Source organism: Hermetia illucens, chromosome 2, assembly GCF_905115235.1.
Source record: "Hermetia illucens chromosome 2, iHerIll2.2.curated.20191125, whole genome shotgun sequence".
Classification (NCBI taxonomy): domain Eukaryota; kingdom Metazoa; phylum Arthropoda; class Insecta; order Diptera; family Stratiomyidae; genus Hermetia; species Hermetia illucens.
Window position 1 is genome coordinate 162616586 of NC_051850.1, and position 23098 is coordinate 162639683.

The 23098-nt window shown below is 41.8% G+C and overlaps 1 protein-coding gene across 3 annotated transcripts; it reads left to right on the plus strand.

Moving 5' to 3' along the window:
• The first annotated feature begins 7038 nt into the window (after positions 1-7038).
• Positions 7039-21278, plus strand: LOC119650167 (endocuticle structural glycoprotein ABD-5). 3 transcript variants are annotated; one of them, XM_038052714.1, is made up of 4 exons: positions 7039-7188; positions 7244-7460; positions 7533-7684; positions 20933-21278. In XM_038052714.1, the coding sequence occupies exons 2-4, from the start codon at positions 7446-7448 to the stop codon at positions 21150-21152; spliced, it is 387 nt and encodes a 128-aa protein (XP_037908642.1). In that variant the 5' UTR covers positions 7039-7188; positions 7244-7445; the 3' UTR covers positions 21153-21278. The 3 variants fall into 3 exon arrangements, with proteins under 3 accessions (XP_037908642.1, XP_037908644.1, XP_037908643.1); XM_038052716.1 differs by having other exon boundaries at positions 7049-7178; XM_038052715.1 differs by having other exon boundaries at positions 7097-7460.
• Positions 21279-23098: the final 1820 nt, after the last annotated feature.

The window sequence follows — 23098 nt, forward strand, 5'->3', positions numbered from 1 at the left end:
TTATTTTTTTTTGGAAACGGGACGACATTTTTATTTGAAGAATAATAGTGAAAAAAATTAAATATTTTAAGTTATACTATTTCTAGTTATACTCTGAATGTATTTTAGTTATTTTGAAATTAAATTTTTCAATAATAGTGGAATATTTACAATTTTGGAATTTTCACAATATAATAAAAATTGGAAAAAAGGAATCGTATATCATCGATACTATTATATCAAGATTTCAGTGGATGCTTCCAAAAAGCGCACAATAGTTAATTACTTTTATACAATAGATAAAGATGCAACTGAATCAAAATAAAATATTTAAAACCTTTGTGATTTATGCAAAATATGACCCCCCATATTTTCTCGAATTTGGTTCGATGCATATTCATCAAAATATCATAGATGAGAGATGCTTTAAATTTTTTTAGAATTGGTATGTAGTTAACTTTGAGGAAAAAATCGTTGAAGATGACAAAATTAATTATTTAGTATTTTGCATAGTTCCACCATTAACATATTTGGTGCATTGAAACCATCAAGTTGTGAAGTCAAGTGAAGGCAGGCTGCAAAACGAGAGGCATTTCCGTTTTTATGTGGAGGAAAACGCGTTTCTATAACATTTGAAATGTTAACATTAGTAAAATCAAGCTTTATACATTTAAGCGTACATGTGTGTATAAATTGACATTATAAGAGCAATTGTAGCTGAATTCTGCACCAGTTGGGTTATTTGTTGACTTATTTTAAATGGACTGGAAGGGACTGGTAGAAGGAGGAGAAAATTCAACATTGACTGTGTTCTTCCAGTTAGGCATAGGGTGTATAGTCGGACAGGCGATAATGTGTATCTGATTTGGCTGGAAAATGTCGGATACCAATGCATCGAAGCTGGCAAGATGTAATAAACTTCTTATGGTTCAAATAATGTATATCATGAGGGGGAAAGTTTATTCTATGAAGCGGATCAGCAGGTAAGAGACAGTTATTTCCGAGTTGTGACAATCTCGGTAGATGCCTAATTTTACCTAAAATTAGCACTAAGTGCAAGCATTTAGGTTCGGAAGATTCTACCTACTTAAATATAAAGGGGCGCTGGTGGTGTTGGTCGGTGGTAGGTTAATGGAAGAATCCGTCGACAACTCCCCACAACATTGAAAACGTCGTCAGAATGGTGTATTTCTACATAGTTTGAATCAGACTGTGGGAGAGTCCCAGGACATTAAGGGAAACCATGAGAAACGTACGTACAACACCTGCAGCTGACATTATGGGAACTACAACCCGAGGCAGTGACGTATTTCCTTTCAATGTTGCTATTATGGGGGATAGCAACATAAATAATACACGCGGAGTAACTCGTCTTGTCAACCCCGAACCCCGAATACCGAACCCCGCATACTGAACTGGTCGTTCTCCACCCGCTCTTCCATTATGAGCTTTTTATAAGCTCGGGTGGCGACCACCCCGTCCTGAATGGCACACATAAATCCCTCTGCCTCAGCAAAGAGCTTTCCAGTACATAGCCATCTGTTCGACAAATGCAAATCGACAAATGGCTGCCAAAGACACTTCACATTTCTACTGTGCATTGCCTTCGACTATTATTCATTAATCCGCTCCTGATTAAGTGGAGTCAACTCACAATTTGTCTTACAAACCGTCGCATATAAGGGACTCGTCTCCTCTTTGCTGTAGAAATAAGTGCGCTCCATGACGGAGTTTGGATAATGCACTCGGAATTTGGACATAATAGTCCGTATCCGTCCATGGCAATATGTCGAATCCATAAGCCAGTGAAGGGATAGCAGGAATTCGGACAGCGAGCATACTTCAGATCCTTAACTCCAGCATGGGTTTCTTGCAGAATTTTTAGGTATTTCTAGAAATCTCTCTTGGTCATAACTTGGATGTGGAGGTCACCAATGCTATGTCCGGCATGCAGCCCGTAATGACCTTTGCAAAATGTTTGGATTCGGTACTTGTCTATTCCAAATTCCATCCGAATATCGCGGCTAAACATGTCCACTATTCGTAACAGACTTCTAAGGTGGTCGTCAGTACCAGTATACAGCTTGATGTCATCTATGTATGTCAAGTGTGTCAGTTCGCACTTAGCACGTAGGTCATATTTGATTGAGAATCCATACCCTCTAGCATCATTCAGTAACTATGAAAGGAGGTTCAGTGCCATGCAAAATCAAAGAGAACTCAAAGATTCCCCCTAGAAAATGCCACTCCATATATTGATGGGCTCTGAGGTGTTAGCACCTTTTAGATGTACGCACTGATAAGGTGAATTTTTTTGGTATCGAGGTGCCCATTGATCACTAATAATGGACGTTATGAATTTGTATAGGGTTGGTAAGCAAGAAATCGGTCTTGTGTCTGCGGAGTCCTGCACCTTATCCGTTTTAGGGACAAGGTGGGTAATTTCCGCAGGGAGGAAGGGTGGAAATTCCTCCGGCCGACTAATCACCTAATTTATGCTATGTACCAACCGACTGTGTATACTGGTAAATTTCTTATACCAGGAATTCTGCACTCCATCCAGACCAGGCCCCCTCCAGTTCTTCAAGTTGTTTATGGCTCGTCGAACTTCCTTTTCGGTAGCATTCGTGAAATTCATGTCAGGCGCATTGGCATGGCGATGATCCCCCAAAGTCCACCCCCATAACCTTTTGCTTCCGCCACCGAAAACTGTGATCGAGTGATCTTAAAAAAAATTTGTTGGTTCCCTGCATAATTTGCATTCTAGACACGTCTGGAGTGACTTTCACTATACCGTCGTAACCGACTGCATATTACAGACAGTTTCTGCTTTAGTGTATCCAGAATCTCAACTACCGAAACAGCTGCAGCAGGCGAAGCGATGCTCCTGGTCGTCGTGGTGCCTAGACATCGAAACGCCCACGACTAGCAGTTTCGTCGCAGTGCTGTCCATTGCGTGAGCCCGTCCCAGTCACCAAGCCAGACGACACCCGCCGGTTATCCGTAACGGACCTTAAATTTCTCCTCCTCCTCATTTTTGATAGTGCATTTTATCCCTAATTGCCAGGTGTAGTGAAAGCTTCCTCAGTGAGTAATCTGCAAGATTGTAAAGTTCCTGCACTTTTCTCACCTATCCCCTGAGATGTCCTGCTTTCATTGATGTGCAGCCCGAGATCTCGCGCTAATCGCCGCCTGCTCGATTTGGATGAAGACAGTTTGAACGTCTCGAGTCGTTCTTCCCATGATGTCGATATCGTCAACATAGGCCAGTAATAAAGAGTATCGTACTTCTCGCATTTATCTCAGCATCACGGATCACTTTGCCTAGGGCCGGGTTAAAGAGGACGCATGATATGCACAAAAATGGGTCGTTCCCCGCAACGATCAGCGAAGGAGGCAGGGAGGGCTGGCATACCTGATGTGACACCGGGGCGTCTAAATAAAGAGGAAGCCTTATCAAATGGCTTGACTGACCGTGCCGAAAAGGCAATTCCACACCTAGCAGTGTACCTGTTCCGGAAAAAAACCCAGTCAGAATCGCTAGTCCTGAGCAGATGGATTCAGACACAAACCGAGTGCAAGTGCAGTCGACCGTCCTAGCTAGAGCCGAAGGGAAAAGGCTCTTCAGGAAATGCGCGGCAGTGGTGAAGCGTATGCGGTCGGCAACGTTCCTCCAGACGAACGTTAACAATGACGTCAAAAACGGGCTAATGGAACTGGAGGGACCGCATCTCCTTTTATAGGTGGACGTGGAGAACAGCGGAAGACGATTGGAGAGCAGATGTAGCTGCCCGCCTCACTGAGAATGCTGCTTGAAACTGTGTGAACTGGGGAAAAAGCGGAAAGAAGACGACGTGCCTGAAGGAGACTTTATGGAAGTAGTCTCCAGGGGCCAAAAAAAGGAAGGCGAAGAAGGAAAAAAGGAAATAACTGACTACGCCCCCAGAGACACGTCTGCCCAAAGACAAGGAGGCTGCAAACCAAAAGCCAGGATCAGAAACGGCGAGGAAACGAAGAAGGCCTAGATGGTCGGCCTGCTCATTAAGCCGAGGGAAAGCAAGACATTTGTGGAAGTGCTTAGTGAAATCTGCTATAGGATGAAACCCGAACCCAACGGAGCAGAAGTGTCTTCCATACGGAAAACGAAGGGTGGCGGAGTCCTCGTCGAACTGGGCTCAAAAATGACTAGCAAGAGTACGTTCTGCGAAGCGGTCAAGGGGTTATTGGGGGAGAAGGCTCTCGTTTCTAGTCTAGAAATTTGGGATCTTGACTGACTCACAGAAAAGGTCGAAGTGGAGGAGGCGATGAAGCATGAATGTCCAGAGGTAACCAATGCCAGGTATCACCTCTGTAAATGGGATAGTCCCCACCAAGTGCTACTGATGTCTGGACTATAAACGCATGTCAGCAGCTTGCAAGGGATCGGACAGGAGGACAACATGCCGGAGATTCGGCCAAGTAGGTCGTCGCGCGAAGACTTGCAATGAAAGCGACAATTGCGTTCTTTGCAGGGATCGTGGTGCATCTGGTGAGAGCGTCGCATACACTGCGGGCCCGGGGTGGTGTCCAATCTTCAGGGCGGAATTGGAAATGGCTAGGGTGTGAATGACATGATCCGCATTTTACAAATTAACATGCACCGGAGTGCAACCGCTCACCAGTTGCTAGCACAGTTCGCTGCGGAAGTCAATGCTGATTTAGTGCTAATTAGCGAGCAACACCGAAACAAGGACCCGGCCTCATGGCATCTCGATTTATCGGGCACCACTGCCTTCTGACTTTGGGACGACGTTCGACTTCGTGCTCTTGCGAAGGCCGAGGGAGCGGGTTTGTCTGGATCCGGTGTTTAGGGATAACGTTTTTTAGCGTTTACTTGACGCCGAACGAGACAATGCCAGACTTTCGGGGCTGACTTGATGCTCTGGAGGATGCCGTTTCGAGCACGGATCGTTTTTAATGCCAGGGCCCTTGAATGGGGCATGCCTCAGTCAGACTCCAGACGGAAATAGATTCTGGAAATGGCGGCGAGAACTGGGCTCGTAGTTTTAAACACCGGATCCACGCTAACATTTCGGCGCCCAGGCTGTGAAGGAAGCGTTCCTAACATCACTTTTGCGTCGGAATCTCTGGCATCGTCGGTGGACGGGTGGCGACCACCAACGCGACGCTCCCCCGTCTGTGGAATGTCACAAGGGTGAACATCGGGAAGTTCGTCGAAGCTCTTGGCGCAGGCAGAGCCGCGTTAGAGGCCCCTCCGGGGGGTGATAGCGTCGCAGTTGACACCGTCGTAAATTCGGTGATGAACCTAATAACAACAGCGTGTCTGGCTTCCACGGCTGGAAGCCTTCTATGTACTGGTAGGCGGCAGAAATTGCCGACTTACGGAGGGAGTGCCATAAGTCCTGCTGTTTGGCACAACGTATAGGTCAACAAAAAGGAGACTCTGCAGCGCTATAAATAAAAACAAAGCTTGCGGCTGACAGAACCTTGTCAACGAGGTGAATGAGGATCCGTGGGGACTTGGCTATAAGCTTGTCACCCGGAAAATCCGGGCTCTGCGGAGGCCCTGCATACTAAGTACCGCCAGATGGACCGTATTGTACGGGCATTGTTCCTCAGACATTTTGTACCGGTTGGTGTCAATAGCGCGGAAAGCGTCGAGGATTGCCCCCTTTTCACAATGAGAGAGCTCGAAGAAGCGGTTCTTACTACGGAAAACAAGAAGGCGCCAGGTTTTGATGGCATACTGGCAGAAGTTTACAAACTGGTGTTTCACCAACAGTCAGAATTGCTGTTTGAGGCGTTCCACGCTTGCTTGAAGGAGGGCATTTTTCCTTGTCGCTGGAGAGTGGCCACACTCGCGCTGATCAGCAAGGGTAAAGGAGACCCGGGGCTTCCGTCTGCATGCCGATCGCTGGTGGTGCACTGTTTCTTCCATGCTTGGTGGTGGGAGCATTTGTCCGTCGTCTTCAGTTGGCGGGACTTCCGATTCGCCAATATTTTAGTTTGTTGAGCAGTTCATTAAAATACTCAACTCAACAACAACAAATTTAAAAGATATCAAAAGGTAATATTTTGTCTGGCTATCTGCCAACATAAGAGCTTCTTACTTGAAAATAGATAGTGATTAAATCAAAGAATTTTTTTTATGTAAAAAGGGCTTCTGATTGCTTACAAGAATCATACTCTTTACTCTTCAAAAATTATTTGGGTAATGAATGGAGTCGCGACTACTAAGTTAGCCAAAGTCAATGAAATGTTCGTCCATGTTTCATTAAAAATTTGCATCCTTTTTCATTTGGATAGATTCAAGATAAATGAGGGAGAGAACCAAGGTAAAGTGACAGACCCCACCAGGATGTAGTTATCATGAAAAACCTTCAAAGGACTTGTGAAACGAGTAATCTTAGAAACAGAAAGCAAAAGGAAAAGGTATTTTTTGAAAATATGCAAGTATAGGGCGATGTCATAAACGCTCGATAAATTTTCATCATGGTCATTTTCCGAAACACGAAAAAATGTTTTAAATTGCTGGGAAATGGCAACATACTAAACGTTTGACTTGGCAGCTACGCTATTAATAAAAATAGCCTTCATTAGTTTAGCATGAAACCATTGCTAAAACAAAGGAACAACTTCCTTAAACCAGTATTCGCCAAAAATAGTTGCATAATTTTATTAAGAGTGTGATATGTTGTCTTTCCGGAATTCTAGCGTAGTCAATCTTATTGATGTTAAGCTAGTTTTTTCACATGTGGACAGGCAGCGGTAAACATTTTTATACTCTATTTAACCTATTCTTATCTTAAATTTAACATTTATAAACATAGTGGGTGGACTTATTGTCAAAACTTCCACGCGTGAGAAAAAACTCGCTCTTCCAGTACATACCGAGTCTACTGGAAAACCACACCATGTGTACATATGTACATATGTGCTCGAAAGAGGTAATGATCCAGCTTCTGTGAATATCAATCAGATTCGATTTTTTTACACTTGAGGTATCAACTTGCACTTTTGTCTTATGTAAACTTTGGTTTCTTGGAATCTTGGTCACTCGGGTGAGATTAATCTTCACCATCGCAGGGAAGAGTGACGTAGAGTAGGAAGTGATTGCTGGTACTGTTGGCTTAATTCCTGTTGGAAAAACACACTGGGAGATACACTTCGTGAGATACCTGACTGATACCATTGGCAGTGTAAGAGGCGGTAGATAGAGACAGACATCGCAAGATTCCGTTCATAATTATTGATAAATCTTCAGGGCTGTTGTGAATCACTATAGGTTGCCTATTGGTCCGTCCATCACAACCATTGCTAGCTTTGGAGGAAGTATAATACTATTATTTAGCCATTTTATCCACGAATAGTTCTTCATTTCGACTGCAGTATTCAAGCGAGTAACATCGTTTGTGAAGACCTTAGATATATTCATCTTATTTTTGAGTGAGGAATTGGATACCAAAATGAACGTGAAACTGGTGAGTGTGGTGGCATTTCTTCTTGTGCTGTTTCGTATGGTAACTAAGAATGGATTGTTATTTGTGATTTAGAGTGTCGGAGTGCTGTGCCTTCTTGTAATTGTATCAAAATGTTACGGTCAACAAGAACAAACTCCCGAACGGGAACTTTTAAATGCCATGATGCCAAAGATCCTGCTGGAGGAGTACACAAATGAAGCCACTAGGGAAGGATATAACTTTTCGTAAGTGAATGTTATTTAAAACTTTTTTTTTGCTTTTACCTTATCAGAGTGGTACTAGTATGGCATGTTATAAACTGTCTTTCGAATATGGAAATGTTTACATCCTATATAAGGGAAAGGTGGCGTTATGACAGACGGAATGTGAAAATGGAGCGAATGTGGGCGTTGAAGGTCACTGATATAATCGGTTTTACTATCATTCCCTGCATTATCATTTATAATTGGACGAAGCTTTTATGTAATTTGTCTCGTTCGTTGTATTTGTCAAAAGAAATGAGTTGACAAAAAATATTTTTTACTGCATCTATTTGATTTGTAGAAATTACGGATTGATCCTACCCATTAATTGAAGTATCTCTATTGGAACTACAATTTAAATTTCATTACAACTGGGTAGAGATGTAATATCTTTTATAAATTGGATTTGATTTCTTAAATTAAGTCGCGGTCATAGAATTCTCAAGTCAAACTTTTTAGGTTCAGGCTAGTTATGGCAATATTGAGTTTTGTTGTGTCCTTGGTTGAGTTTTGCCTGTGTCGGATGAAGTTCAATTATTTCCCTTTTATGACGATCTTTTTCTTTTATGTCAGATAATCAGATTTTTTTAACTCTTGGTTGCACCATCTATGCCACATTTATTTCAAACACTTCTTGACATGCTCTGCAGGATTTCTTCTTTTGATATTTATTCGTCTGGTATCCTTTTTCGGTGCTGAATTTAAACATTGTTATCAAGCTGATTTACCAATATTGGGGTGTTATAAGCTATTCTGTTGGCGTGTTACTTAAATGTATATTATTCAGTTTTGACCATCCTACGCTATCGTTGGAATCCTATCCTCCGCCCACGTGTAAGACATGATTTCTAAAATTTGAATGGCTTTATAAGTAGATTTATTATGCTTAGTCAAATTTATTTTTAGTAATGTTTTTTCTCTGAAACTGAAGGACTGTTGGCTTTGTTGAGCCATTGATGGAGGAAAAAAATATATATTTTTTTTCTCTTGTGCCATTTTGAATCGCCTTGATTTCATTAGAAAAGATCTACAGAAGGATACATTGGTTGCAATTTAGCAGAGTGACCAATTTTTGTATACATATGCGTAGAAGCATGGATAATTTCCAAGCATCTCTTTGATGATCTGGGAGACCGAGAATCTTCCACGTTTCGCGCCGTTCTATAATTTCAACATAAATTGGGAGTCCCTGTCTTCTGGTGCTTTGTCCTTCATATCAACTAATACCTCTTCTTCTTTGATCTTTGTTCTGTTCGGTAACGAGGTGGGTTTATTCGTACTTCATTTCAATTTCTCTATGGAAAAATATATTTTTGACTAAACGAATAAATAATATTCGGCAATTTTTCCTGCGGTACTTCATATTACTCTTCAAATTCAAATGTTTGTTTGGTTCTGACAGGAAGAGTTTGGTCTGTCTAGCAGCATTAAGGCTTCGCCACCTGTCATTATGGGAAGCTTATTCCCAGTTTTTGGTAGCAGCATCAGCCAATGCTACCGACACCCCAATTGCTGCTTCCGGTCCGGGCATGGGGGAAGTTGAAGCCTCTTTTGTTAAGGCATCCGAGATTTTATTTCCCTCTACACCAAATAACCAGGTACCCAGACTAAATCCACCGTAATGAATCTAGAAACAAAATTCAATCGGTTTCTACATTCCTGAACGATTTTTATAGTGATCAAAGGACTACACAATGCCCTCAATGCACCTTGACTATCGCTACAGATTGCGTTGCACCTGCCCTTCAACCGCTCGCCAATCATCCAGGAATTTTAGGATCGCATACACTTCTACCTGAAAGACCGTTGTGTATTGTCCCAAGGGAAATTTCCACTTCTCGTTTTTATTCGAGAAGTAAACTCCCGCTTCAGAACTATTTTCTGTCTTTAAGTCATCGGTGTAGAAGACGTCAGTATATCCTGACACTCATTCTTCTGGTTCGACCCAGTTTTCTCTCCGTTTCAAAATAACATTATATCTTCTACTAAACAGATGTATGGGGATCTGCGAATCGGAGGGCATTGTGAAAACTAGATTCAGTTCTCCCAATGCCTCTTCTAATTTTCTGTGCCCCCCCTCCCATGTCCAAACAATGGAGAGCAGACTCACAGGACTTTCTACGCATGTTGGTTTTCATTTAGAGGTGGGACTTTAGTGCCTTCTCGAGAATGTGACGCTCAACCAGTCTCTCCAGGCATTTCCGCGAAAATGATGTTAGGCTGATTTGTCTGAAGTTCTTTGGATTAGAATAGTTATCTTTCCCAGGCTTTGGTATGAAGACTACCTTCATCTTCTGCCAAGAAGGCAGGTGTTGTATCTACGGAGAGAGCCTCCGAGAAATGACTAATCTACTTCTTCTTGGGGTTGATGATCCCTTCATTAAAAAGCATGTGGGCGAGTTTTATCAAAAGTTGAATGTTGCCCTGCAGGTTGATCCATTGAAGTCACTCTGCCGGTTCTAGTCAATAGTTCAATTCGATATAAGAGGCGGTTTACGGAAAGGGAACCTTTTGTTGTAAATTTTAATCATTAATCATATGCACCATCCAATTTACCGTTAGCGTGTGTTTTTCCGATTTTACATTCTTGGAAAGGACATAATTCATTTTGCTAATTGTTCTTTGGTTGGTCTCTTCAGTCTCTTCATGGTCACGTTTGGGGTGTTCCTATGTTTTCTCCGATGCAGAGTGTGAATGTCGACGAAGGTGCTCTTGCGCATCCTTTGAGCTTGGTAAGGAAATTTGCAGAAAACCAGCCGGGGCATGGGTTCAATGGGTAATTGCAAACAGAAGTAGTTGTATTCTTGACTGAGCAAGGAGATCATTGATCCCGTGGATTAAACTCCAACAAACACGACAGATTACGGATTCCAAATGGCAGTATACAAAATATTTCAAAAAGAGAAAAAGTATTCATTATAATTTGCTTTAGTCAAGTTTATCTTGCGAATAGAAACGAAAAGTGGAATTTTCGCTCGGGGTATTATGCACCGGTTTTTCAGGTTCGAACTCTTATACCGAAGTTCCGTGAAGTGTGCGCGTGACAAATGGGAATTTGCTAGTGCGCTGGTCAGGAATGCGGAACAAGCCGCAGAACACAATGATTTCATATACCTCATCACAAAAGAACATGCATGTCGCCGCAAATCTTTCGATGGTCTTGCAAAGGACGTTAATAGTCGTCTCCTTTTCCACAATGACGAGCAACTGAAGAGGTGGAAATAACACTTCATCTCGGTTTTTAGCCGTATCACATCTGGTGAGGTTCTTTCTCTTGTGGGTGAAACGACTACTCATCGTAAGATATGGTTGCGGACTGCTTCTCTCGGCCATCAATGCACTCAAACGGGGTAAAGCCGCTGGGCTTGACGGTCTCCTCACAGAGGTATTTATTACTGCTCCCCTAGAGAGTGAAAGAAGGGGGTGATCTTTAAGATTCCAAAGAATGACACCCGTCTTGAATACGACAATTGGAGGGTTATGTGGCTGCTCCCTGCTGTCACAAAGTTAATACCTGAAATAATAATGGAATGTATTACTGCACCTTCGAAAGTTGTTCGTTCCGGATCCTCCTACATTGACCACATTAACACCCTACGCATCATTTTGAAACAGTGCGCGGTGTTTAGATCTTCGCTTCACCTGCTTTTCATCGATTTCGAGGAAGCTTTCGACAGTCCAGAAGGAGTGTTTTGGCGAAACTAATAATTTCTGTCAGAGCGACATGTCATAGCGCAAGATATGCGCTGCATCGAGATAAAATTTCAGGGAAATTTGAAGTCAAATGCGGAGTCCGTCAGGGTTGCATCTCTTCATCGATGTTATTGCTACTTGTTATCGGTAACGTTCTTCATGCTGTCGTAGAACGGGGAGGAATTAATGGATTACAACATCTTTCCCCAAACACCTCGACTATGCTGATGATATCTGATCTCATCGGGTCCAAAAGACTGGTTTTGGAAGCGGAAACAAGTAGAGTTGGACTGAAGATAAACATCAAACAAAGCAAGGTTTTCAGTCTGACGGGCCATCGCACTCTCCTGATCTGTATCAATGATTTGGTTTCTGCCAACGATGGCATCGAACTGTATGATTCTCGACTGCTGGGAGTAACCATCACTGCTATCCGAAAGCTCCCAGTCTTTGTCATCACTTAACAAATGACGACTCAGTCTCCTGTTTCCTTGTTAGAGACGCAGTTTTCTCCGAGAGCGGGGTATATGTGAAGAACTAACTTACTTCTGAGTGTTGAGCAGCATTTAGTGGGTGTTTCTACGACCGTACTCACTTTCTTCGTTTACGCTGTTTTTTTGGACCTTGCTCAGACCGCTGGTTTATGTTCATCATTGTGGGGTCATATTGGGTTTATAGTTACTGTTTTTGGCGAGGTTAGTTGGGTTTGGCATCGAAATCGGCGTGCTATTTGTCTAGGCAGTTCTTCCAAAGCTGAAGGAAGAAGGTGGTAGTCTTCTCCAAGGATTTTCTCTTACTGAGAGCACCATCTAGTTGTAAAGGAGAGTCTGTCCCTCTCTCGTTTTTTTGAAGTGATATTGCCTTGGGTTAAGTGATTGCCAAATCTTTGTGACCCTTTTTATTGGTGCCTATCTGCAAAGTGTTCGGTCCCGATTCTTGGTATTATTCCAAAATTTACAAAATATTAAGATCACGTTTGAGGAATGTTCCCAGTCAAGAACTAACTTCAGCTTGTTCAAGAGTATACTGGCATGCTGGGAGTCAATAGGATTGCTAGTGAAGTAATCCGAAAGAGCTAGACTTTTTCTACCATGCATGGCTTGGCGGTGAAATAAAGGGTGTCGATAGATATGTAGGTATTGCGGACATAGAGGTATCAATATGACCATATGTACATCAATATGGGTCATGTTTAGTTTATTGCGAACATATCGTAACTGGCAAAGGCTAGGTAACTGTCAAACCGTGCTAGTAACATTTGTTTGAAATACTCGCATGATTTGGGAGCGTGCCAGGCATAGCACTTATTTTTACTTTCAGGTGAGGAATTTTCCGGAAAGTTCAGAGAAGATAGCTTCCATGTTACCAAATTCTTCGGTGATAAGTTCATAGTATTCAAAAGGTTAGTGTCATCGAGCATTTTGCTTTATAAAGGCTGGTGTGCAGTAAATCCTTTTTGAATCCAGCGAGAGAGATAGAGAGAGAGGTTATTCGTGAAACATAAAAATTCTTTACTGTGTGCGCACGAGATGATTTGGCCCGAAGTCGATCGACTATTTTCTGCTAGATTGTTTGGTGTAGCTGAGAGGTATGGCATTCCTTGTTTTACTAGAGCGTTTTCCAGCAAATTTCCTTTCTAGCCTCATCAAACATAGAGCATTATTTAGATCTTGCTTGATTTTGCGTTTAGTATACCCTCTGATGCCGCCCCTTCCTTCCTTTGATTTTTATCCCAGCCAATGATAAAAATCGTTCCATGTGCTCGCGACTTGCGCGATGTTAGGCGAGATTTTGAGCTTCTTTTTTTTCTGACAATTCGGCTTTTTTGTCACTCGATTTATGTGATAGTTTTCCACCCTTTGAGGAAGATGGTCCTTTGCAGAATTACCTCCTTGGCGAAAGTATTGGCTTTAGATTTGCTTTTCAGTTATCTAGATTAATTTGTACTGTATTAGGAAGTCTTTATATAGCCTACCTAGATTTGTACCTAGATTTAATGCTGGGGTTTTCCCTTCCATCTTCTTGGCATAATCGATCGCTATATTGCCACTAAAATGTTTTTTCGTCCTATTTCACCGAAAGTGAAATCGGGAAAATTACTCGTGGGAGGTTTTTCATGTTTTATTTTTCTTATCACACTTTGCTTTTCGATAATAAACTTTACGAGCGAAAAGCAGAAGGCCGCGTCTGCGGCCTAATCCAGCATAAACACAGATAAATATTCGTTCGGCAATAAAAATAATCCATTCGGGTGGAGAACATGTTCAAGGCCTACTGTGGGCTTTTGACTATCTCCAGAATATTCATATCGTCAAGTATGTTGATGCCAACTTCGGCAGGTTTTAAGTCACCGTCTGTGTCTGGTTCCAAAGAGTAGAGCGATTGATGCATTATCATAACATTTTCTTCAGTCTTATGGCTTCCCATTTTAAATATTCTGTCCTCAAAATGCTGAAAACCTGTCTCATCCAAACCTTGAAAGTTTCATGGGTTTGAAGCATCTATCGTGTTCGCAGATATGAATATGCCTCGTTCACTGATTTCTAATCAAGATAAGGACAAATAAAAGAGACTGAAATTGCCTAGTAGCAACAAGTTTTTCATTAAACCAAATGAAGCTTATTGTCATTAAGGTCAATTCTCCGCTTTTGCTTCTGCACTTTATGTCATGGAGCTAAACGACTAATCACTCATGATACGTAACTTTCAGAATAAATCTCAGTTTAAGGTTCATAGATATTATTACATTCACTCGAATATGTGCCATTGTTGAGGCTTTCCAAGAGCTGCCGAAATAATTACAATGTCTTGGAAAATACTCCCTGCAGTGTTGATTGCACGTAATTAGAGAATGCTACTGCAGTTGGATACTAAACAATAGCATTACAGTTGGATATGTGCAGAAGAAGTAACACAAAGCAATTGTTTAGATTTCTAGCCTTGTATTCATTTTATGGACCAGTCTTCTTTCGTTTGGGAATTCACCCTTTCAATGTTTGTTTATGTTATGGGAAGACCTTGGGGCTTAAGCTTCAGAGAAAGTACTAGGTCAGCGCTGGAGTGTTGAACTTTTGCCTTGCTTTGGTCTACCACACAAAACGCCGCTAATGAAATTATTTAAGAAATCATTAAAGTTTGACCTTTAAGTTGTTTGTCATCTTGGATAAATTTGAAAAGAAGATAATACATCACTTTTTATATTGTGGTATTTTGGAATACTATTAACTTCATTTTTCTGAGGTAGAATGACTAGACAATGATATCTTACCATACTATCTACTTGGAGCATTAAAGCGGCAAACTTGATTCAGATAAATCGACACCGCTACCGAATGGGATAAAGGCTAAAAAAGACGAAGGAACTAAATTTTATATTTTAGTGGAACTTATTTTTAAGGGGGCAGTAAATAAATACGAGTTCTTTCAGAAAAGCAATCTAAGGTGTAGATATGACTTGAAATTATGTAGACGGTTAACCGAAAAGATTCATTTGTTCTATGTCATTTATTCTTGGTCATTTTCAGTGGGTAAAGTATATGGAGCGAGAGTTATAAAACGTGATAGCCCCCTGAGTGAAGGTTTTATGATATCATCATTGTATAATTTGAATTTTGAACCTTAGTCTGTGAGGGGAAGATATGTAGAAGAAAGGGGTAGCCACCCAATTTCTAATCTCGTCAAAGACTTTCGGTGGTCACTTCCTCTTAAAAAGTGCGGTTATTTTCATATCATAACGGTAAGAGGGATAGTCAAGGATAAAGGATGATGTAAAGTGGGAGCCAAGGCTGTTTTCGCCTCCCTCATTAAAAAGTCATGGCGTTGCAAATAGGGAGTATTTTGATATCATGGTAAAGTTGAATTTGCCAGCCACACCCGTGGGGTGAGGGAGTGAAAAGGTAGGAGAATTCTATCACTTCTACCACTTGAACATCGCGACGATGATGGCCATACTAATAAGCTTTTTAAGGATACGAAAATAGCCCTTTTTTGGGGAGCCATAACCTTTCATCGGGGTTGACCGCCACAAATCTTTAATCATCATCATCATCAACGGCGCAACAACCGGTATTCGGTCTAGGCCTGCCTTAATAAGGAACTCCAGACATCCCGGTTTTGCGCCGAGGTCCACCAATTCGATATCCTGTCTGGCGTCCTGACCTACGCCATCGCTCCATCTTAGGCAGGGTCTGCCTCGTCTTCTTTTTCTACCATAGATATTGTCCTTATAGACTTTCCGGGTGGGATCATCCTCATCCATACGGATTAAGTGACCCGCCCACCGTAACCAATTCAGCCGAATTTTATCCACAACCGGACGGTCATGTTATCGCTCATAGATTTCGTCATTGTGTAGGCTACGGAATCGTCCATCCTCATGTAGGGGGCCAAAAATTCTTTGGAGGATTCTTCTCTCGAACGCGGCCAAGAGTTCGCAATTTTTCTTGCTAAGAACCCAAGTTACAAGGAATACATGAGGACTGGTAAGATCATTGTTTTGTACAGTAAGAGCTTTGACCCTATGGTGAGACGTTTCGAGCGGAACAGTTTTTGTAAGCTGAAATAGGTTCTGTTGGCTGACAACAACCCTGTGCGGATTTCATCGTCATAGTTGTTACCGGTCGTGATTTTCGACCCTAAATAGGAGAAATCTCAAGTCTCAAAGTTATAGTCTCCTATCTTCACTGTTTTCGTTTGACCAGTGCGATTCGATGTTATTTGTTCGTTCGGTTTTGATTTTGGCATTGACGTTGTCAGCATGTACTTCGTTCTGCCTTCATTAATGTGTAGCCGAAGATCTCGCGCTGCCTGCCCGATCTGGATGAAGCAAGACTGTTCATCTCAACAACCGTGGGCAGATTTCATCATCGTAGCTGTTATCGGTTGTGATATTCGACCCTAGATAGGAGAAATTGTCAACGGTCTCAAAGTTGTATTCTCCTATCCTTTTTCTTTCCGTTTGACTAGTGCGGTTTGATGTTGCTGGTTGATTCGTCTTCGGTGCTGACCTTGCCACCATATATTTTGTCTTGCCTTCATTGATGTGCAGCTCAAGACCTCGCACCAATTGCCACCTGCTCGATCTGGATGAAGACAGTTTGTACGTCTCGGGTGGTTCTTGCCATGATGTCGATATCGTCAGCATAGGCCAGTAGTTGGGTGGACTTGAAGAGGATCGTATCTCTTGCATTTACCTCAGCATCACTGATCACTTTTTCCAGGACCAGGTTAAAGAGGATGCATGATAGGGCATCCCCTTGTCGTAGACCTTTGTTGATGACGAATGGTCTTGAGAGTGATCCTACTGCTTTTATCTGGCCTCGCACATTGGTCAGGGTCAGCCTAGTCAGTCTTATTAATTTCGTCGGGATACCGAATTCTCTCATGGCCGTATACAGTTTTACCCTGGCTATGCTATCATAGGCGGCTTTAAAGTCGATGAACAGATGGTGCAACTGTTGTCCATATTTCAACAGTTTTTCCATCGCTTGCTGCAGAGAGAAAATCTGATCTGTTGCTGATTTGCCTGGAGTGAAGCCTCTTTGGTATGGGCCAATGATGTTCTAGGCGTATGGGGCTATCCGGCCTAGCAAGATAGTGGAGAATATCTTATAGTTGGTACTCAGCAACGTGATACCTCTATAATTGCTGAACTGTGTAATATCTCCCTTTTTATGTATGAGACAGATAATGCCTCGTTACCAATCGTTAGGCATTGATTCGCTGTTCCATACCTTGAGCACAAGTTGATGAACCACTTGGTGTAACTGGTCGCCTCCATATTTGACTAATTCGGCTGTAGTTCCATCGACTCCTGGCGAGTTATGATTTTTAAGCCGATGAATTGCACGGACTGTTTCTCCTGTACTTAGTGGTGGCACTATTTGTCCGTCGTCTTCTGTAGGCGGGACCTCCAATTCGCCGATGTTCTGGTTGTTCAGTAGCTCATCAAAGTACTCAACCCATCGCTCCAAAATGCCCGTTCTGTCGGAAATCAGATTTCCCTCTTTGTCTCGGCAGGATGAGCATCGAGGTGTATAAAGCTTCATCCTGCTGACGTGTTGGTAAGACTTCTGCGCCTGTTGCGTTTGCTCCCTGTACTTTTCTAGTTCACAGACTTGTTGGTTGTTGCAGGCTTCCTTTTCCCGTTTGTAAAGTCGCTTCTCCGCTCGACGGAGTTCGTGATAAGTCTCTGCGCGTTCCCGCGTTCTTTGAGAATGCAACATTACTCGGTATGCGGCATTCTTCCGTTCCGTTGCTAGCTTACATACATCGTCAAACCAGTCGTTCCGACTCCTTTTGCGGCTGGGGCCAAGTATGTTTGTGGTGCCGTATCAATGATAACGTTCTTCAGGTGGTTGTGAAGATCATTTGTCGGTGCTTCATCTCCAGGAACTCTGTTGACTGCGGTTATTGCGGCATCCATTTTCCTCTTGTAGGTGTTGCGGAGGGCTGTGTTCTGGATGGCTTCAGTGTTAACTCTCTCCTGATTGTCAGAGGGGATTCTGGGTGGTGTTGTTATTCGAACTCGGAGCACCATGCCAACGAGGTAGTGAACGGAGTTTATATTGGCCCCCCTATATGTCCTGACATTCATCAAGGCTGAGAGGTGGTGCGTTCGATCAATACGTGGTCAATTTGGTTGAAAGTGTTCCCGTCTGGAGAGGCCCATGTATGTGTGTGGACCGCTTTCCGTATAAACCACGTACTTCCAACAACCATTTCATGTGACCCTGCTAATTGAATAATCCGCAGTCCGTTATCATTTGTATTTTGGTGTAAGCTATGGGAGCCAACGTATCGTCTGAATACGGGCTCCTTCCCTACTTGGCTGTTAAAATCAACAAGTATGATTTTGATATCATATCTGGGACAGGCTTCGAGGGTTCTTTCGACTGCCTCGTAGAAGTAGGGGCGTGAACGTTAATGAGGCTTACATTTCTAAACTTGCCTCGCAAGCGCAGAGTGTATAGCCGTTCGCTTATGTTTTCAAAGCCGATAACAGCAGGTTTCATTTTTTGACTGACTAAGAAACCTACTCCGAGCACATGGTTTACTGGATGGCCACTATAATATATGGTGTGGCGGCTCTTCCCCAGGAAACCGGTCCCTGTCCAACGCATCTCCTGTAACGCTGTTACATCAACCCTATATTAGGCCAGGGTATCGGCTAGCTGCACAGCAACTTCATCTCTGTACAAGGAGCGCACGTTCCATGAGAAAATGCGTAAATCGTTATTCCTTTGTCGTTGCCGGGTTCGTCGATGTATAATCCGTCCAGCCCGAGGCTCCTTATGTGGCTTCGTAACTTTGGTTTTCCGTGTAGGGTTGTCAACCCTACCCAACCCCCAACCTGGAGGACCAATTGATACAATTTGTCCCGTTTTTAGACGCGGGAGACTCGCCTTCATCCTTCTCTGTCTGCAGCTTTTCGTTAAGGAGGAGCTCCCAGCGGTCACCACGTGGAGGTGGAGATAGGGTTTGGTAGTAGAGCCCAGGTTTTATGCTCCATCGTAGGTACCAATCCATGTTTCGGCCTAACCCCAATCCTCTGACCCTGGGACCTATACTTCTCTTTGTGAGTATATTCGGTGGAAAAACATCAATGTATCGCGCCGTCGTTTCACGTTCCCAATATTAAAATTGCCAAAATGAATAATCTGAACTTTTTCTTTCTTTCTTTTCACGTAAAATATTGAATTTAAAGAGACAATCAAAGATGCATTGTCGTTCAGCTCTGATCTTTCTTCACGTTCCTTTGCACCAAGTTGATTTTAATCAAAGGGATCCATTTAAAAACAATTTTTTTATTTAAAAAAAATTAAATTATATTAATTTTTTTTAATTATGTTGACTTGTCTTTGAGCCCCTTAGTTATTTAAGTTCCAGTTGTTTTAGAAAGAAGTGAAGACTTCCCCAGGCGACCCAGATGAATTTGCTCAGAGCTCTTAGGGGAACTTAATAAGGACATCTATAATTCAATTCCTTTGTTATTAAATTTATTTTTTTTAAGTTTTATGTGGAACCTGATTAAAATCGGGTTACTGTCTGTCGGCTTGTCTGTTACATCCATTTTATCAGAAATGGTTACTTTTTTGATACGAAGTTGGTGGAAAGGTGTTGAACTATGGATCCCCTCGTATACGGTGAGTAACATCGTTCTAGGCTGAGTTTAAGGGGTGTCCTTATGCAAGCAAAAGGGGGTGTAAATTGGTTTCTTCATCGAATTTAGTCATGAGGTGTATCCAATTAAAGGTTTTTGATCAGTACTTTTCAAAGCTGCCTCCATTTTTGACATGTGATGCAAGAGGGGACACGCGGGACCACTACTCAGAAGCCCTGAGCGCTGAGTACGAATTACATTGAAGTGAATTCCATCTTAAGTTCAAAGCTATACCAGGCCGAAGTGAATATTTTGTTGAGGATTCTGTCACTCATGTCGTGTATGCGATTATATATAAATGGAGCGATTACCATCGCCACTTTCGGTCAAGCTGCTCCCAGGGTAGAGGTGAGGCAGTGTCTGATGAGTTGCCACTGCCCTGGACGAAACCGTCAGCCAAGGTTTTTTCGTTTCTTTTTGAACTTGGGTGTTTAACCCACAAAGAGGAGTCCATGGACCACAAGAGAGGAAGTAAGTTGCTTCCCAGGTGGTCCGATCCGTCATCAAGTGGATGCGGTGTCAGGACTCAACATCCTCAATAAAAAAAAAATTTATTTAATAAACTTTTTTTTATTTGAAGATTCATTTTCTCAGTTTCTATTAGTTCTCCGCAAAACTCAAACTAAACCTTGGGGGTGGAGGTTGCCAAGGTAAGCCGAGACCTCTAAAGGCCGTGCCTTCTTAAGGTCTAAGTCAGGAGAAAGGGGAATTGAAAATGCATTCACGAATTCCCAATTCAAGAATTCCAGACTTAGCTTCGCATACGTTCTTCGCTAGATTCTTGTGATATTCCCCATATTGTATTTCAGATTTTGTTTTGATCTTAACGCACTGGCGAAGGGGAACTCTTGAGAATGACATAAGAAGAACTGAAGTGTCAGAAGGGTGCAAGCGTGTACTCACGGAACACTTCAGTAGAGCTAATGTACCATCAGGTGGGAACGACCCTGTGTAGTCAATTTTGTCATTTTATTTCGGTTATGAAAGAGCTCAGTCCTCTTTTTTGATCTTAATCATTCTAGATGGTCCTTTGCCCATCCTGCAAATCCTTTTATAGAATATGGGATTTGATCGTTTTGCTGATAAGTATGCGAGGTTTTTAGTGTGTGTAGAAAGGATTGCTATCAGGATGGTTTGTCTATCAAGCAAGAATATTTGAAACTAAAGACAAAAAAGTAAAAAGATTTTCATCTGAAATTCAATGTCCTTTCTAAGGAGGAGGAAGGAAAAATAAAAATCGAAAATATGTCACGAAAAAGAATCAGACGGTTAATGTGAGTATGTAACATGCTGTATGGTTACCAAATGTCTATATATTAATATTTATACTAAACTTGTTTGAACATAAATACATATTTAAAATTTAATCTGCTTAGATACAAAACTTCCGATGGATCCGTTCGGGAGGAAGTGGGTGTCATCATGAATCCTGGTACCGACAAAGAGGAGTTGGTAGTGATGGGTGTGTATGGCTATGAAGATGGTGAAACCAGAACGATGACCATGTACACAGCTGACAAGAATGGATACCGACCACGTGTTCAAATCAAAAACAGGAAATTGAATCCAAAACTTCTAGGATCTCTTGTTGGATAGATAGAAATCGCTATGAATAAAAAAATGGAATAAATTACTTAAATTGGTTTGTTTTTAGAATTATTGATCAAGTTTGATTTAATGATATTTTCTATTGTAAATATATCAAATTTGTTTATAGCTTTTGGTCCACTGTTTTAATTTTGACACTGCATGCGGCGCAAATAGCTTTCCACTATCTAAAGTACAATCCAGGTAATTTTTTTTTATGAAAGTAAATTTGATGATTTTATTAAGCTTTTTAGTTTTTTCGTAAATAATGCATTAATATGTACGTTTTTGCTTGATGCTGAATTTTATGGTAACTATCGAAGGTAAGTATGTGATGGCATTCATCTCTAAATTTATCTGCTTCATCCTAAAATATGATAGATAACTTGTTCCTCATCTATTGGATATATTGTATAGCGGCTTAAGATATATTCTAATAAGACATTCCGAACATGGATATGAATAACTAATCAATTCATAAATTATTATTAGTATATATGTATACAAATTTGAAATCTATAAAAATAGTTTCCGAGGAGGTTTTCCATCGTTTCCATATAATAATAATTCAAATTCTTTCAAAATGGATTTTTAACACTTCGCGGATATTAAATATACAAACATTCATATGTATATAGTCATACGAACGACCTTGAACATTTAAATGTTATAAGTTGAAATTACTAAATATATTTAGCAGTAACAACCTGTTTCTGTTGTTGGACTTTCTTATAAATGTTTCTTAAGCAAGTTGTTTATGCACGTACAATTTGAGATTAAACAGATTAAACTACCATAACGTGCCTAGTCAATAGCGTCATGGGTGGCTACGGAACTCGGAAATCATGAATGCAGTTGGGAAATCTGTAAAGCATGTCGCGTTATTATGTGCATAAATTTAAAGGAATGTAAGACTTCTTCTGTTGCCATTGGACTTGGATGTATAATTTGCAGTAATCAATCAAATTATGGTAAATTCAAGTTCTTCGTTGCTCTTGCAGTATAGTTGCGTGTTGAATGGAGGTGATGGTTTTGTTTTTATATAAGAGTAGTTGATCAACATTTATGTACCTTTCGTGTTTCCCGGTTAGCGGCCTTTTTGTCATCTATGGAAAAATACTGGATTACTTATCTTTAATAAAAGTTTTCAACGCCTAAGTGGGTCATGTAAACTGCTTTTAAGTGGTTTGCATGATAAATTTTTAATACATCACAGGACTAAGATAGGTGAATGCATTTACGCACGGAGTGTTGGACTCCCACAACTGTACTTCGTTGGAGCCTGGAAACGTTTGTCACATTAATTCGGCCTAGTCCCTGCCTTGCGGGGGAATTCCTTTCACCAACGGGAGGGGAGAGGAGGAAGGGAACTGTCAATTCAAGGAACCTCCTGCCATCCGGCTGCTCAAGCCCTATCTTCTTTGCAACGAGAAGGACCCGAACGTAATGGGCAGCACGGTCACCTGTCAGCACACCTCAGCATCTCCTCGACAATGTTGTCTGGAGAGAGATCCCTTGTGTTTAAATAGAGTTGCTGAAGAATCCCATGCCACCTTCCACAAGGAAAAAAAGTGTGATAGGCGTCGTCCAGAAGTCTATTGCAAAACACACAATCGGCAGATCGTGCCTTTCCAATCTTCTGCAGGTAAAACTGGAAACCTCCACGTCATGGTAAAGGAAATAATCAGTCTCATCATGCTTCCGATTCAGTCACACACCTAAGTTGCCGATGAGCTGCGCAGTGCATTTGTCTCTTGTTTCATTTTGTCCAGAGAGCTGTCACTCGTCTGGGTTGCGTTGCTTTCTTCACGAGTAACCACCTCGCTTGATTCTTCTCGCTTGCGCTTGTCTATGGCTTGACACTCCTTAGCAGGAAGGGCAACGGGGATCACTCCCGTGATCATCGTCACGGTCGGTTCAGGTAGGTATCAGTGGCCGCTCTGAGGAGCCCAATT